The 18,295-nt window shown below is 38.2% G+C and overlaps 2 protein-coding genes across 2 annotated transcripts; one reads left to right on the top strand and one right to left on the bottom strand.

Annotated features, from left to right (window-relative positions):
* Nucleotides 1-262: 262 nt before the first annotated feature.
* On the top strand, nucleotides 263-1,210 carry LOC114032034 (olfactory receptor 51L1-like). Its single transcript, XM_027847239.1, has one exon. The coding sequence runs from the start codon at nucleotides 263-265 to the stop codon at nucleotides 1,208-1,210; it is 948 nt and encodes a 315-aa protein (XP_027703040.1).
* Nucleotides 1,211-4,916: 3,706 nt separating this feature from the next.
* On the bottom strand, nucleotides 4,917-11,617 carry LOC114032033 (olfactory receptor 51G2-like). Its single transcript, XM_027847238.1, has 2 exons — nucleotides 11,556-11,617; nucleotides 4,917-5,884 (listed from the first exon to the last, which is right to left on the bottom strand). The coding sequence occupies exon 2, from the start codon at nucleotides 5,856-5,858 to the stop codon at nucleotides 4,917-4,919; it is 942 nt and encodes a 313-aa protein (XP_027703039.1). The 5' UTR covers nucleotides 5,859-5,884; nucleotides 11,556-11,617.
* Between the last annotated feature and the right edge of the window lie 6,678 nt (nucleotides 11,618-18,295).

Genomic DNA, 18,295 nt, shown 5'->3' with positions numbered 1-18,295 from the left:
TCTGACCTGAGAAGTTCCAGATCATTTAAAATGACAGCCCAAATAAGACATTCTGCACATCCTAGATATGATCATTCAGTGTTTTAGAAGCTCCAAATTTGGGAGATTTGAGCTAATATCTAACCTAAACCCCTAAGAAGATAATTTAAGTATACTTCAATGGATGAACATAGAAGGCCCCTTCTCAGCTGCTGACATTGTGACTTCTTTTTCACTCTGGCAGGCCAAGCTTTTCCTCTCATGAAAAATCCCTGGGCCCATCATGCCATCATCAAACAGCAGTGATACCACAGACCCTATTTTCCTTCTGAAGGGTTTCCCAGGATTTGAGTCAGCGCATGTCTGGCTCTCTATCCCCTTCTGCCTTACTTACCTAGTGGCTTTTGGAGGGAACGTCACTGTCTTGGCTGTCATCTGGACAGAGCCCTCTCTTCAACAGCCCATGTATTATTTTCTGTCCATTCTGGCCTTGACTGACCTGGGCATGTCACTATCCACACTGCCTACCATGCTTGGAGTTTTGTGGCAGAATACACAGGAGATCCAAGCAAGTGCCTGCTATGCCCAGCTCTTCTTCATCCACACCTTCACCTTCTTGGAGTCTTCGGTGCTACTGGCCATGGCTTTTGATCGTTTGGTCGCCATCTGCTTCCCACTCCACTACTCCATTATCCTCACCAATGGTGTCATTGTCAAAATTGCCCTGGCTTGCTTGCTGAGGAGTATGGCGGTTGTCTTGCCCACACCCTTGCTTCTACAACAGTATCGTTACTGTCACGCCAACAACCTTTCTCATGCCTTCTGTCTCCACCAGGATGTACTGAAGCTGTCCTGCTCAGATGCTAGGGTCAACAGCATCTATGGACTGTGTGTGGTTATTGTCACTCTGGGCATAGATTCAGTCTTCATTCTACTCTCCTATCTGCTGATACTTTGGGCTATACTAGGCATTGCATCCCATGAAGAAAGGCTTAAGGCCCTCAACACATGTGTCTCCCATGTCTGTGTGGTACTTATTTTCTTTGTGCCTGTGATTGGCGTTTCTATGGTGCACCGCTTTGGGAGGCACTTGTCACCCACCATACATGTCATTATGGCTGATGTCTACTTACTTCTTCCACCTGTACTGAACCCTGTTGTCTACGGTGTCAGGACTAAGCAGATTCGTGAAGGGATCATCCACAAATTCAGGACAAGGAAATTGTTCTAGAGGAAACTTTCCTCCTCAACCCTCCTACCAACTCTCCATCTGATGGTTATGGGCTTATTAATCACTTCCCCCAGACTGACACTGAACTATCATATTCAATGACAGACTTGTCATTGAATGTTGCTTCCCCTGCTAAATGTCTCCCTTCTCACCTGGGACATCTTCCTAAAAGGATTTTATAACATGGGATATGCTTTGCTGTTTCAGAAGTTTACCCAACTCTTCATATACAGTCAGAACTTTGGCACCTTGAAAATTTCAAATCCTTGCTGTCATGGTCATTGGCTATAGACTGTACCCACTCCTCAGCCATTGGGAAGTGTCTCTCTGTGTCCTCTCTCCTTGCCCTACCCCTACTTCTTTCCGCTGTCTCCTGATAGGCACTCTGAGATGCTGAGACAGACACTCCTACCTGGAGGTAGCTTCAGCTTAGCTGATCTTTAATACCCAGCTGCTTAGCCAGAGGAAAGAAAGGGCAAGTGATGCTGATAGCTCACATTCATGTAGTTTTCCAAGGTTCACCTTACATTCAATAGAGTCCTTTACATATATTACCTCTTTGGGAAATAAGCATTTATATATTGTTGACTATGTGCCAGGCACTGTGCTAGATGTCTTTTGTGTGTGGGGGCGGGGAGGGCAACTGGGGTTAAGTGACCTGCCCATGGTCACACAGTTAGTAAGGGTCACGTGTATAAGTTCACTTTGAACTCAGTTCCTCCTGACTCCAAGGCCTGAGCTCTATCCATTGCATCACCTAGCTGTCAGCACAATTTTCTTTTTTCTTTTTTTTTTCTTTTTAGGCAACTGAGGTTAAGTGACTTGCCCAGGGTCACACAGTGTCAAGTGTTTGGTCTGAGGCCAAATTTGAACTCAGGTCCTCCTGACTTTAGGGTCAGTGCTCTATCCACTGTGCCACCTAGCTGCCGCTGCAGATGCCTTTTATCTCATTTGATCCTCACAGCAACCCTGCTATTATTATCCCCATTGTACAGCTGAGGACACTGAGGCAAGCAGAGGTTAACTGCCCAAGATCATGCAGCTTTCATAGGTCACACACAGTTTCATTTGCCCAACCACCATAACCACTCCAGCAATGGACTAGGATTCTTGGTCCCTATCTCTTCTGTCCTCTACTTTATTTCAACATTATATGGGTTATAATATTCACTGGTCCCACAAATGTGACTCTATCTATGAACCAAATCTGTGAGCCTAAAGTATATGGCCACCCTTTGGCTTTGTTCAGAATCCTGGTTTCTCATGGCCTGCCCTTTCTCACTGATGATCACTATTCAAAACTGAAAATACTATAAATAATTTGAATGAGGGTTCACCAAATGTTTGCCTCAATCTTGCCTACATGGAGTCCATCTGCCACTTTTTTGACTATTTATATATCTTCTCTAGGTCTATAGGTAGGTTAGAAAGAATGATAGAGCTGGAATCATTAAAACAAGATTAGAGTTCTCTTGTCATAATTTATGAATGTGGCTAAGGCATTTCATCTTTCTTAGCTTCAGTCTTCTCATTTGTAAAATAGAGACAATAACTTATAATATCTACCCCATGATGTTTTTGTGAGGAAATCATGGTGAAAAGTAGAGCTATTATTGTGACTATTGCTTAGGATGTTTTACCATGATTTGCCATTTTATTATATAAAAGCTCTATGCTTATGTATAGGGCTCTCCTTGCCACACAGAGAAAGAAAAAATTAGAAGGAATTTATAAGAAATTCTTGAACTCAAAACTTGGGGAAGGAAGATCTCTCAAAGCATTAGTTCATATCCCTGTAGAAATGTCCAGATTAGCCCACAATGAGCACATCTGGGGTAGGACATAGAACTCAGAGTAAAATCAATTGATGTAGGTTCTGGGATATAATTAGTTAAGGATTTATGCCAGTGAAAGAAATAGGAATAGGGCCTAGGTAAAAAGACAGGGACATCATTCCAAATAATCAGAGCAATGGCTTCTTTTATGTTTATCAGTTTTGTATTTGAGAAAGGAAAGTGAGTCAGTGTGAGTCAAAGGAGGATAGGACAGATATTTTATATAATATTCCATGTCTTATACACAGCACATATTTTCTCTCTTTCCTTACTTCTTTTTCATATATTTATCCTGTCATTAATTCATGTACACATAAATTCATTTTTAAAATGAACATTTTTTTTTAGTAGAAGGCATTATGCTGAACATATCTTTATTGAGAGTCTGATTTTGCTATGTACAGTAGAAGGAAAAAATAAACATATACACACACATTCATGGCTCCACTGGCCTCCTGTTCAACATATATTACTATCCTAATCCTTGTCTCATAGACTTAGGAGAGAAAATTAATACATATAGTGATTGCCCCGGGACATGAATATTTTTTGTTGTATTGTTGAGAAAATGCATGTAAAGTGCTTTGTAAACCTTAAACCACATATATATCAGCAATTATTATTGTGGTTGTTGTTCTTATATTCAATTGAGATCTCATATCATTATTAATATTATTATTTGTTTTAAATATTAAGTAGTAGTTTAGATACCGATCTGTAAATTTTATTCAAAAAAAGTAAATAAACCATATTAAACATATAGAATTAAAGAGGAGTGAACATATACAAAGAAAATGATTTAGATCAAGGTGTGACACCCAGAAACTGCAAGAAACTGTCACAAGCCAATATCTAGTCAGTCAATAAACCTTTATTAAACATTTACTATGAGTCAGACTCTATGTTAATCACTCAGGATGCAAAGAAGACAAACCAAAAACAAAAAAAACAAACAAGCAAAAAAAAGAAAATATTCCCTGCCCTCAAGGAGCATACAGTCCAATGCAGGAGACTACATACAAATAACTAAGCACAAATGGAAAATACAAAAGAAAGAACACAAATTATAAATTTAAATTAAAAAAATCAATATCACTAAAATTCAGAAAGTATCACTCCATATCCACTTGTTTAGCTTCTCACAACTCCCCCTTGTATTCCTAGTACCTTCACCAGATGCTCAGAGGTATTAGATTTCTCCCTCCCATACAGATAAGGATGGGTGTGCTCAAGTGAGGCCATAAATGGGGGAGCACCAGAAAGCCTCTCTCAATAATCTTGTTAAGAGATAGTTAATCTTATTAAGAGTAAACTGCATGTTATCATGATGAAATTTCTAGATACGGATCAGAAGATAAGGACTGATTCTCTGCCACTTAGTGTACTACCTATATGACCTTGAAAAGTCTCACTTTCTTCATATTTAAGATCAAGGGATACGACTCAGTGACCACTAAAGTTCCTTTTAGTACCTAATCTAGAATCCTATCTTCAAGTGATGAAGATCTCACAGTTTCAATGGAAGGCCGTTCTGATTTTGAATACTCGGTTTTTAGTGTAGTTTTTGTTGTGCTTAGCGGAAATCTACCTTTATGTTCCTTCTGCATACCTTTTCCCATTTCTAAGTAAATCAAGCTTCTTCCCTCTTTTATGTGACAGGTCTAAACACAGGGACTCCTTTTTAGCTCCAGTCATTATCTGTCTCATTTCATCAATTTTCTTCTGCTTCAGGAAAACAAACAAACAAGACAATTTAGGTCCTTCATTGCCAATGAAATAAGATATGTGAAAATTCTTTGGAAAAAGATTAAAATGCTAAGTAAAAGTGAGGTATGATCATTACTATTAAGAAGAAAAAGTTACTGGGTCCCCTATCCCTTCTGCTTCTTGAACTTTTTGAGGATGCGCAGGCGAATTTGCTTGGTCTTGACACTGTACACAATAGGGTTCATGAGTGGTGGGACAAGCAGGTAGACATCAGCCATCAGCACATGGACCAATGGGGAGGCATTCTGTCCATAGCGACGGATCATGGACAACCCAATCATGGGTGTGTAGAAAGTAAGCACAGCACAGATATGGGAGATACAGGTGTTGAGAGCTTTGACACGCTCTACCTTGGAGGCAACACTCAGCACTGTGACTAGGATGAGCATGTAGGATAGCAGAAGCAATATCGAGTCCAGTCCCATGGAGGAGATGACCACCATAAGTCCATAGAAGCTGCTGATCCTACGGCTGGACACTGTCAGCTTGATAAGATCCTGGTGCAGACAAAACGGGTATGAGAGAGTGTTGATGGTACGAAACTGCAATCTTTTCAAAAGGAAAGGGACTGGGAAGACCAGCATAAGGGCTCTTCCAGCACTGGCTAGTCCAATCCTAATAATTACACCGTTAGTAAGGATGGCTGAATAACGTAGTGGCTCCCGGATGGCTACAACACGGTCAAATGCCATGGCCAGCAACACAGCTGACTCAATGATGGAGAACACATGGATGAAGTACATTTGGACTGCACAGGCAATGAAGGAGATCCCCCGGGCATGGAACCAAAAGACACTGAACATAGTGGGCAGAGTCACAGTAGATAGACCCAGGTCTGTCAGAGCCAACATGGACAGAAAGTAGTACATGGGCTGGTGGAGTGAGGGCTCTGTCCGAATGATGAAGAGAATGGTAATGTTTCCTGCAATGGAAATGATGTAGATCAGGCAGATGGGGAGAGAGATCAAACTATACTTGGCCTCCAATCCTTGGAAGCCTGTTAAAAGGAATTGAGGATAAAGGGCAGAGTTATTGAAGACAGACATCGTACTGGCTGGAATAGATTCCTTTCCTGGAAAAGAAAGATGAAGAGTCACTAGGTCCTACTGTTCTGATCCACAAATGAATATAATGGAAAAACAACACCATCATTTGCCATTATCAACATTATCATCAATACTTTCATTGTCATTAGTCCTATCATGTCTATATGGAGGACCTTATACACCAGCATACTGCTAGGCCCTATAGGGAATGCTATAAAAGTATATGACCTGGGGGGTGCTAGGTGGCACAGTGAATAGAGCACTGGCCCTGGAGTCAGGCGGACCTGAGATCAAATCTGGTCTCAGACACTTGACACTAGCTGTGTGACCCTGGACAAATCACTTAACCCCTATTGCCTCACCAAAAAAGAAAAAAAAAAGTATATGATCCAGTCTCCACCTACTAAGAGGGTCATCTGGGGAAATAAAGTATATGAATGAAATAATTTTCATGGAAGAAAACTCTTAGTACCCTGTTTCTCTCCCTAAAACTGAACTGCAGATGTTAGGAAAGGAAATGTGTTGGAAAGACACTTTTGGTATAGAATACAGCACAAAACATTTAATCTGATATTATCAAAGGTAATTTTTATAGTGGTCTTAATTGATGTAGGTTCTGATAGGCCAGGCTCACAGTCCATAATCAGGCATATCTGGTAAATACGGCTATATCAGACAGTAGAAAGAGAAATGCATTTGGAGTTCAAGCCTGGATCTTCTATTTCGTTGCTATATACTCTTGGATAAGTCACTTTATCTGAAATTTAGCTTTGTCATTTGTAAAATGGGGTTATTGGTCTAGATGTCATTCTTGCTAATTACATGAATCTTCCCAAAAATGTCTCCTTTAGTAAGATACTCAGTCAGGACTCTCCACTGTGGTTTGTACCTAATAGGGAGAACTCTCATTTAATCATGCAAAATCATGTAAGAGGTGAGGAAAACAAACAAATCTAATACCTTTATGGATGAAAATCTCTGATTCTAGGATGTGGTCCCAATTTGTTATTTGAAATGTACTTCAAAGATCCTCTATTGATTTCTGGACTAGGACAACCACAGCTGGTCTAAATAAATACCAGCATCAGTGAAACTTACAATATTCTTCTATATTTATCTTTGGTTACTACCCTGAGTCCATAAGGGCAGTCAACAGAAAAGCAAGGTGGGTCAGTGGGTCAGAGTGCTAGACCTGGGTGGGGAAAGTCTAAGTTCCAATCTCACCTCAGACTCTGGGCAAGTCACTTAACCTCTCACACCTTTAATTTTCTCATCTATAAAAAGGGGTATTAATAACAAATTAATAACAAAAAAATGTTGTTGTCAGGATCAAATGAGATAAAATATATAAAGCACTTAATAAAACTTAAAGTGGCTATGATGGCTATTTTTGTACAGGTGACAAAGTGGATAGAGTACTGGGCCTGGAGTCATGAGGAACTGGCTTGAATCACCCAGGGCAAGTCACTTATGCCATGTCTGCCCCACTTTCCTCATCTGTAAAATGGGGGTAATAATGGTACCTACTTCCTAGAATTGTTATGTGTATAAAATGAAATATCATTAGTAAAGTTCTTTGTAAATCTTAAAGGTCTGAATTATTGTTATGATCATTGTTATGATTATGATTATTTCATAAACTAACTCTGGTTTACCTGATATTCACAACCCCGTTTTTCTGACATAGAATAATAATTCAAATACAGGTTTCTATTTTTAAAAAATAACATCTTCAAATTGGATTTTTGTTGTTGTTGTTGTTGTTGAGTTGTTCAGTTGTGTCCAGCCCTTCATGATCCCTGTGGAGTTTTCTTGACAAAGATTTGGGAGTGGTTTGCCATTTTGTTCTCCGTCGTCTCCATTTTATAATTGAGGAAGCAGAAACAAACAGCGGTTAAGTGACTTGCCCATGGTAACACAGCTAGTAAGCATGTAAGTAAGCTAGTAAGTGTAAGTGAGGTCATATTTGAACTCAGGTCTTCCTGACTTCAGGCCCAGCACTGTATCCACAGACCTAAAAGGATATCAAGTCCAACTTGTGTATGAATAGGAATCTACTCTACAATATTCTTAAAAATTGGTTCTTCAGATTCTATTTGAAGTTTTCCTTTTGCTTCTGGGATCAAATAAAAATTCCTATCTGATATTTACAGACCTTCACATCTGTCTTCAAACTATCCTTTCAGACTAGTTTTATGTTACTCCCCTTCACATACTACATTGTAGTCAAACCGTGCAACTTGCTGTTCTTCATGTTTGACATTCAATGTCCTTCCTTGGTACCTTTGCACAAGCTGTCCTCCATGTTTGAAATGTCACTCTTCCTTGCCTCTGTCTCTTGGAGTGCTCATATGCCCTCACCCGGCCCCAAGGCTTTTCTTCATTCCTGTCCCAGTTACTTGTGCTTTTCTCACTGCGACCAGAGAAATGACTTTCCATTTACTTCACTTTTATTTTGCATTTGCTTATGTATATTATCAACACCACTCTTCCCCCCTCCCCCATATAAGAACCTAGAGAACAGGCACTGTTTTATTTTTGATTTGTTTTTGTTTTTCTTTGTGTCTCACTGCCTAAAGCAGTTCCTGGGACGTAGTAGGAGCTGAAAAAAAAATTATCTTATTGAATTGAAATCTTTCAATAATTGGTAATGCATTATCTGAAGCAACCTATTCAGTTTTTGGATTGCTTTGATTAAAGCAGCAAATTAAATTTTTGAACTGCTTTGATTGTTAGCAAGTGGGTTGATGCACTGATCAGCTTATATAGGCAACTTTTCTTTTCTCAACTCTGTATTAGCCCAATCCACCCATTCAATACTACTTAATAATGACCTATATTTCCTCTTTGTCTTACCCACTGGGTGATGGTTTAAGGTGACGTATACTGGATGCTGAAGTCTCATCCATTTCTAATACTTTTGTATTCTCAAATTCTTTATACAAAAAGACAAACTCAACAACAGATATTTACAAATAGCTTTGTGACCTGATATAATATAGTATCCAAAATTCCACCACGTCCTAAAAGTAGGGACTGGTGTTTTGCTATGGCTTGACTGCAGTAGATAGCACCTGGACTCACATTTGCACCCTGTCCTCCCCTACTATGTGTATGTATTTATATGAATGTACAGATGCATATGCATGTATGCACATCTATAATATATGCATGTCTATTTAAATATATGTATATATACATACACATAGTTATCCCTTCCACATTGCAACTTTCCCCATTATGGTTTCGATATATTGTGGGTTGGCATAAGAAATTAAGAGGGAATTTGGGGGGAGTTTTGTTGAAGTTGAAGATGACACACAAAGGCCAGCAGATGACACAAAAAAAGTTGAAAAACTCAGAAATGCATGAAATATATGTATGGTATTATATAATATCAACACCTCTAAAGAAAAAAGAAAAAATTCAGACTTCTTCTCTAGTATGGAGGAAGGGCCAAAAAATTTTATGCAGATTTTCCAGATCTTGGGGGTGCCATGGCTCCCCTAACTTCTGGGATGTGAAAAGGATAACTGTCTATGACAAATACTGAAAAAATGCCCAAAGAATTTATTTGCTTTTGTAGCTTCCACTTTGTGGACTCCCTGAAGCAATGTGATGCCATGGAAGAGCATTCCTACCATTATTACTTACTACCTATGTGACCTTGGGCAAGTCATAACTGTCCTGGGTCTCAGTTTCTTCATCTTTAAAATTATTTTAGTGAGTTGGACTGGATGACCTCCAAAGTCTCTTGCAATATTCTATGTTTTAATCTTGTGATCTTATGAATGAACAATTCCAGAATGTCTTCCATCACCCAGGAATTCTGTGTGTCCCCTGGCAGGTAGTTTCTCCTTAAGGACAGAACCCTTAATAATATTCACCCCTATTTTTTAATTAATCCCCTACTCTTTCATAATTTGTGATATTTCCTACATGGGCTGAATGGATGGATGCCTTGAATTGTATATGAAATAAAAAGCATCTATTAGGAAAATTAATGAAGGCTATTAAGATCATAGGATCAATTTTGAACTTACGGGAGCAGTATGATATAGTGGAAAAACATATTGGACCTATAGGCAGCTAGGTGGTACAGTGGGTAGTGCTATAGGCCTGAGGTCAGGAAGACTTGAATTCAAATCCAGCCTCAGACTCTCCTCTTTCTTTCCTTCCTTTATTCCTTCTTTCCTCCCTTCCTTCCTCCTCCCTTCATTCCTTCCATTTGAAGGGCTATAAGAAGACATAGGTTCTGCTCCCAGCTCATCTATTAACTAGTGTTGTCACCTTGGCTAAGTCATTTTCCTTCCCTGGGCCTTTCTTTTCTTCTCTGTACAGTGAGAGAATAGGTCTAGATAGAAGATGCTTAGTCCTTTTTAGTATTTCATGGATTCCTTTGGCAGGCTAGTGAAATCTGTAGATCCATTCTTGGAAAATGTTTTAAAATGCATAAAATAAAAATACACAGGATTACAAGCTAACTCAATTTAATTGAAATATAGTTATAGAAAGGATGGAGGTCCCTTGGTTAATAATAGGGAAGTTGAGGTAAGTAGAGGATTTGAAAAGAACAATGATGTTTTGGACATGTTGAGTTTGAAAGGTATATGGGGACATCCAATTTGATATGTTCAAGAAACAGTTTGTGATGAAGGAATAGAGCTCAGGAGAGATATTAGGACTGGATAAATAGATCTGAAGATCATATACATAGTAAGAGAGATTATTATCTAGATATTCACCAAACCTTCCACCATCTCCCTGAGTGGAGAAACCCAACATATGGCATATATTGACCACAAATATGTCCCCTACAGTTATTTTTAGCCAAATTGTCTCAGGTATTCAGTTCTTCCCTGCTTCCCTCCCAAAGTGATCCAAGAAACTTATTTATCCCTCTGCCTCCAGTTGTAATAATCCTTCCCAAAGCTCAAAGTCCCTCCTGAGGACTTCACAGTTACCATGCTTTCCAAAAATTTTCCCTGTCATTCAGTCAATAACAATTTACTAAAGTATCTACTATGTGCCAGACACTGTGTTAAACACTGAGGATACAGAGAAAGATAACAACACGGTCCTGATCACAGAGAGCTCACGTTCTAACTGGGGAGTCAACCTTCAAGTGGCTATGCACATAAAACACACATACAGTGTAAATACAGGTAGTCTTAAGCAGAAGGAACAAGCAGTGGGGGCATGGTGAGGCTAAGAAGACCTTCCTGCAGATGTTGGGTTTTGAGCCGAGTCTTGAACAAAGATATGGAGGCCAGGAGGTGGAGATGAGGACAGAGCTTTCTGAGCATGGAGGAAAGCCAGTGAACCAACATCAGTCAGGAGGGGGTTCCTCCTGAGGTAGCTGGTGACACACTGGATAGAGAATAGGGCCTGGAGTGAGAAAGATCTGAGTTCAAATTGAACCTCAGATACTCAATAGCTATGTGGCCCCAGGCAAGTAACAGTCTCTTTTTTCTCAGTTTCCTCAATCGTAATATGGGAGTAATAATATCACCAACCTTGCTGGGTTGTTGTAAGGATCAAATGAGATATTTTTAAAAACTGCTCAGCAGAGTGTCTGCCACACGGTAGGTACTATATCCCTCCTCAAAATATCACTATATTCTCTCCTTAAAAAATAAAAATAAAAAAATAAAAAAGTATTCTCCTCACAGGGCCCTGGAACCCTGTTCAGCTCACCTTCTTCCCTCAGGTTTTTCTTCCTCTGTCAGCAATAGACCAAGTGGACTGTCAGATCCCCAGATTCTCACCCTTAAAGACATTGGTCCTGGTGGGAAAAGCAGAATGGGCAATGAATGACCTTTTAAGAGAAAAAGGCCTTGGGAGAAGAATAAGAAAGAGAAAGCAATTGAGACTCAGGTCTCTGAATGTTTATACAACTCACAGCTCTGTAAATCTTTATCCCTTAGCTGTCTAGGAGACCGAGAAAGTGCTATTTGTGACTTCAGCTTGTCACAAAGCCAACCTGCAGAGTTGGGAGAACAGTACCTTCCCCTCCAGGGACTGTACTCTCCCTCCTGGCCAGCCCTTGACCTTGAGATCAGTCTCCCAGGAAGAAAGGAAATCTACACTTTCTTCTTAGGTTCCTAAATCACTGAGACTTATCCCTTAGAACAGAACCAATGACCTGTTTTCAGAAGCTTTGGAAACATGCTTGCTTCTGGAAGCTAGGAAGAGAATAGAAAAGAAACTAGGGAGAAGGAAGTAGCTCTGAAAAAAGGCAGATGAAACAGCAACAAAACAAACCAAGGCTCTTTAAAGAGCTGCTGAGGACAGCCAACATTTGTGAAAAAGGAAGATATTTGATGAAATATATTATATGGGTAGCTAGGTGGCACAGTGATTAAAATGCTGGGTATTGGGTCAGGAAAACTCATCTTCCTGATTTCAAATCTGACCTCAGACAATTACTAGCTGTTTGACCCTGGGCAAGTCACTTAACCCTGTTTGCTTCAGTTTCCTCATTTGTAAAATGAGCTGGAGAAGGAAATGGCAAACTGCTCCATTATCTTTGCCAAGAAAACCCTAAATGGGGACATAAAGAGTCAGACATGAATAAAAAAGTGAGTGAACAACAATTGTTATGTTATGTATTTAATGTCCTCTGAGATATAGAGGAATCTCATTTCAGTCCTTTGTGAAGAAAAATACTTATCATTATCAATCATTTGCACCTTTGTCTTTGTTTTCCCTTCACTTGCCTTGGCAAGATTATGTGTATATGGATGGCAAGCAGGAAAAAAAACAAAAAAAACAAAACATTTCTATGAAATTCTATGGACTCAAGGAGCAAAAGCTTTAGCAGTAGATAGGATTTAGGGAGGTGTTTTAGATCAGGAGCTTTGAAGCTTTTATTTTGTCAAGTACCCATTTCCTTGTCTGGTCTAAGTCAATGAATGCCTTCTCAGAATGTTTGTTACCCAACATTCATGCTTAAAGGAAATGCTAAATTTCAATTAGACATGTGTGAAAATAAGAATGTAATCCCTCCCCATATAAGTTCATGTATCCCCTGAAATCTATCCATGAATTCCTTTGGGATACCTGAAACCCAGGTTAAGAGAACCTGGATTATATGCTATTTCAAGATAAGAACAACAAAGGGAAATGTGCCTGGAGAATATAATTTCCCATACCCTATATCAAGGAACTCTGTTCTTCCATGCATTATAAATAACATCTCTGTAAAGAAATGATGTTGAAATATTAAATATTTCTTTATTATTATTGAAATATTAAAGGTTTCTTTGTATCCCTAGAATTTAACACAGTGCCTGGAACCCTTAACGAATGTTTATGACTGACTGACCCTGGGCAAGTCATTTAACTTCTGTCTGTCCCAATTTCCTCATCTCTGAAAGTGGTGATGATAATAATAGCACCACAGTATCACAGCTGAATGAAGATGGGATATGATTATCATGATGCCCTGTCTTGAACTGGTTCTTTGCTTAATACAAACATTATTTTGTACTTTTCACCTCTAGAAGAATTTTATGACTATTCTTCATGTTTCTTTCCATATGACTTTCCTATTACATATCCATCCCCCCAAATTAGGTTCATTTTCTTTACCTTATTCCTAGTTATCTGAATTGGTTTTCTTGGTGAAATTTAATTCAGTCTCTCCATTTACTCCTTTTTTTTCTTTTTTTTGGACCATGTGTATTCATCACCTTGTCCTCAATGCCAGTCATACTCTCTCCCTCCAATGTTATATTTGGATGCTGATGTCTGGTATATCTTAGCACTTAATCCTTAAGTTATCATTTATAGGACAGAGTTCAGACACAGAGGCTCAGCCATGAAAGTGGCTTTGAAAATTCATTGTTTGCATGTCATTGCCTCTGATCAGATTAACTAGTTCACCACCCAAGAAAGAGGGAGTAGGAGTAAAGTTATAGTAGAGAGTTGTCTTCTTAGGAAGAGATCACACACCCATCTCCTTACATGAGACATGGTTTATCACACATCACCAGGAAGTTTTTTTTTCCTGATATTTGACTTAAATCCTTCCTGAGGAAAAGACCATTCTTTTCATATTCCATTTTCAGTGGAAATAGAGAAGAGTAAATCTTGATTTTTACTTTACATGATCCCTTAGAGTCATTCTGCCTCTCTTTGTCCTTGACCACCCCTCTATTCCAGGCTCTCATTATGTCAACTTGGATTATTTCAGCAGCCTTCTAATTCATTTTGCTAGTTCCATTTTGCCAACATTCACACCAGCTTCTAATCCATCCTACAAATGTTGCCAGATCAATCTTTTCTTGGAAAAATCTAGTGAGAGGGAATCAATCTACTGCCTCCTGTAGTAGTCCATTCCACTTATGAAATATCTAATTGTTCGGGATTTTTTTATTTCTTTTTCTTGAACCAAAATGTTCCTGCAACTTCCATCCTTTTACTGTTCTGCCTTCTGGAGCCAAGCAGGAAAAAAAAAGTCTAATTTCTCTTCAAAATTACAATGCTGCAGATGCTTGAAAATAATGGTTGAGGTATCTATTGCACTCCCAATATTTTTTTTCTTATAGGAAAACATTAATTCTCCACTGATATTTGTCCTGGCATCCATCTTTTGTATGTTTTTTAAGTTGTCATACGAATTATCTTGTAAACATGTTGATCTCATTAGATAACTTCCTTTTTGAATTTTTCATCAATAATTTTTAAAATTTTTTTAATGAACAAACTGCCACTCCAAATAATAGAGTATCACACAATTTTCATATTCTAATGTAATCTAATTTGTGTATATGTATATATGTATTGTGTGTATGAATGTATATATGTGTATATGTATATGTGCAGACATTTATACTTATATGTGTTATTTTATGTGTGCATGGGTGTATATATATGTGTATATATATGTATATTTGTCTACTTATATCTTTATCTATATACATATGCAAATATATTTGCTTGCTTGCTCATTTATTCATATATTCACTTATTTATTTATCTAATCATTTAGTTATTTACTTATCTATTAATTTATTTGCTTATTTATTTATTCATTCAGTCATCTATTTACTCATTGTTTGTTTGTTTATTTGTTTGTGTGCATACACATATCCAGCTGAGATCTCAGGAGCAAGGAGTTGAAGATGTTGTGATTCCTTAGCTCTGCTTCTCAAGTTCAGTCTCCACCAACTTAATGGTCAGTACAGGGATCTATGATCCTGTATCAAGTTATGAAGGTAGCAGCTCCTTAATTGACTAATAGAGATTACTTCACCAGCAAAATGACTTGTGAAGACAGCAGTATCAAAATCATTCAATTAATATTTATTCATTAAGCATCTACTATTTGCTAAGCACTGTGTTAAGCCCTGCAGATACAAAAAGAGAAAAAAACAAAACAAAGCAACAACAAAAAGTCTCTTCCCTCAAAGAATTTGCAATCTAATGGGAAAGACAACATGCAACCATTCGAGGAGTTTGGGGAGAACTAGCACGTCTGATGTGAGGGCTTGCTGAGCCCTTTCCAGGTCTGCTCATCCACTTTTGGTGTCCACCTGCCACTCAACTCTCACTTGCAGTTCCAAGAAGCTGTAGCATGTGTAGTGGCCACACTCTGGTAGAACTGTCTTGGCAGACTGCCTAAACCAGCTTGAGGATCACTGACAGGCCTCATACTTGTCAGTGAGTTAAGGGGGTGTCTACTTCAAACAGGCAAAGACTTTCCCTAGCAGAATGGGCCAATAAGAATAATTTGTTCCAATGGCCACAAAGGCAGCTGAAACAGGCACCATGGAGCACTTAAAGCTTCATCAAATATTGAAGATGCCAAGGTCATTCCCTGCATCCTGGGCCATGTCCAGTCATCTTGACTTTTGTCTTTTCTCTGGACTTCCATGACTGTGGAAGATAGAGTGAGGCTGACAATTTTGTGCAATTGTGCATCACTTAAATCCAATTCATGAGCTAGTCAAGATGTTACCCTGTGATGAAATTGGTACTCTTTGGAAAACAAAGGTTGGGACAACTAGGTTGCATAGTGAATAGAGTGCAGGACCTGGAGTCAGGAAGACCTGAGTTCAAATCCAGCCTCAGACACTCACTAGCTGTGTGACCCTGAGCAAGTTAACCCTGATTGCCTCTAAAGAAAGAAAGAAAGGAAGGAAGGAAGGAAGGAAGGAAGGAAGGAAGGAAGGAAAGAAGGAAGGAAGAAAAACAAAGGATAAACAACAATCTTGAATAATTCATTTAATCTCTCTGGGTCTCTTTCTACATCTAGAAATTGAGGGCCTTGAATAGATGAGCTATAGTATATCTTTTAGTTCTAAATGTATGATACTCTTAAATTTGATTGCTTCTGGTGTTGGCTTTTGGATATCCCCTTAGACTGTGGTTATCATTTTGGTTTCTCTTCATCAATCTTTGTGGCCATGAGATCTATAGTTTCCAAAGATTAGTAAACTAAGAGAATTTTCTTTAAAAAATATTTCCCCTGAAAATTTCAATAATTCCACAACTGATAAAATCACAAAATTAAATCAGAGATTACCTAATTGTATCTTTCCCTGAACAAGGTTCTCTTTTGTAATGTACCTGACAAGTGATCAGCTGGAATTGACAAGAAGACCTTCAATGAAAGGCTTCACAAAATATGATATAGGGGTATTAAATAATATTTTCTACTAAATCTACATATCCTGGTTGTCAAGTGTTTGGTTTTCATTCCAAAGTTCTATTAATATGGCTTCTCTTGAAACAAAAACTTATGATATATTTGCCTTTAATACTATGGGCAAAATTTAAATCCTTTAAAAAACTTCCTACTTGAAATCTGTTGTCCTTTTCCCATTGACTTTTTCCAAAGAGTAGACAGATATTTGACCTTATCTAACTCTTCCAATAGTCTTTTAACCAGAATCTGTATAAATCATTCCAGGGAAATAAGACTAAGAATATCTATTTACTGAAAGGAAGTAAAGAAAAGCAACATATCCTTGCATCTTGCATTCATGGGGAAAGCTTATAGGATCAATTAAGTTCTTTTGTGGGCATTCTGTGTCTTTGCTTCCCTAGGTTTCACATGCCCCCAACATTTCATTTGTATTTGAATATCCCATGAAGTTTGCATTTAAATTTCATGCTTAAATATAATTTAATTACTTGATGTTTACAAATGTTCATAGTTATTTTCTTTTAAAATCATACTTTTATTTTACATCACCCTTATTTCCAAATATATCTCTCTCTACATCCCTCATCAGTAAACCATCTCTTGTAACAAAAATTTTTCTTAAGTTAAAAAAAAAGTTCAGCTAAATGAGTCAACACAACTGTGTCTGACAGTATCTCTAGTACCCCACATTCACAATACCTCAGCAAAGAGGAAAGAAAGATGTATTTCCTGCAACATTTTTTTCCTGAGCCAAATTTGATTCTCATAATTATATAGCATCTAGTTTCAGTTTAGTTATTTTTATTTTTCTTATAGTCTCCTACATTATTCACCTAGTTCCTATTACTTCATTCTCAATGAGTTATTAAAATTTTTCCCATTCTTTGCTAAATTCTTCACATCCATTGTTGGTTACGGTAAATATTCCGTTACATCTATACACCAAAATTTGTTTAGTTATTACTCGTTTGGTAGGGCATCTATTTGTTACCAGTTATAGTACACCACAAAAAGTACTGTTAGCTGTGCATATGCTAGAAAGAGATTTGCATTTACTGTATTTTAATCTGTCTAGGCTGAAACCTTAACATTCAGCCTTTTCTCTGTGTTTTTTTTCCCCAGCACGCCCATTTCCCCTTTCCTCACTTTCTCAAGGAGTCATTTTCCTGACTTAGAGCTGAAGACTTAATTTTGTACTAATTCCCAAGCTATCTAGAAACTGCAAAGACTAATCCACTTGTGCCATGAGTAGAATTGCCATTGCTTATCTGGTTTTCTCCATCCTAAGTCTCCCCCCAAAAAAAATTACAAAATAGTTTCCTAACTTCTTTCCAGAGCTATTCCTTTTGATTTAACTCAATAAACATTTCTTTAGCCCCTACTCTCTATTTAAATCATTGTGCCCTTCTTTAGATTTTCAATGTAATGTCTCATTATTTCCTCTGACACTATCCCTTCTTGGTTCAGGCCCTCATCTCCTTGAGCCTGGGTCTGAAATAACCTGAGAGTTGAATTCCCTGTCTCAGGTCTCCACCTCTCCAGTCCATCTTTCAGCTTTCAATTTGATCTTCCTAAAGCACTGATGTGACCACATCATTCCCTTTTTAATAATAATGACTCTCTAGCCAGTGGCTTTCTATAACCTCTATAATCAAATATAAGTTCCTCTGTTTGGAATTCAAGGTATAACCTGATCTCTTCTTTGTTTCTAGTATTTTTATACCTTATTTCCCTCCCCATATTCTGCAGTCTAATGATCCTGGCCTTCTTCTTGTTCTTTGCT

Source organism: Vombatus ursinus, unplaced genomic scaffold, assembly GCF_900497805.2.
Source record: "Vombatus ursinus unplaced genomic scaffold, bare-nosed wombat genome assembly UNPS02015397.1, whole genome shotgun sequence".
NCBI classification, from domain to species: Eukaryota; Metazoa; Chordata; class Mammalia; order Diprotodontia; family Vombatidae; genus Vombatus; species Vombatus ursinus.
The sequence above is the reverse complement of the archived record's forward strand: the minus strand, read 5'-3'. Positions and strand labels throughout refer to the sequence as shown.

Bases quoted from the DNA above. Each gene is read 5' to 3' on its own strand.
- LOC114032034 (XM_027847239.1), top strand. From the start codon at position 263: ATGCCATCATCAAACAGCAGTGATACCACAGACCCTATTTTCCTTCTG.
- LOC114032033 (XM_027847238.1), bottom strand. From the start codon at position 5,858: ATGTCTGTCTTCAATAACTCTGCCCTTTATCCTCAATTCCTTTTAACA.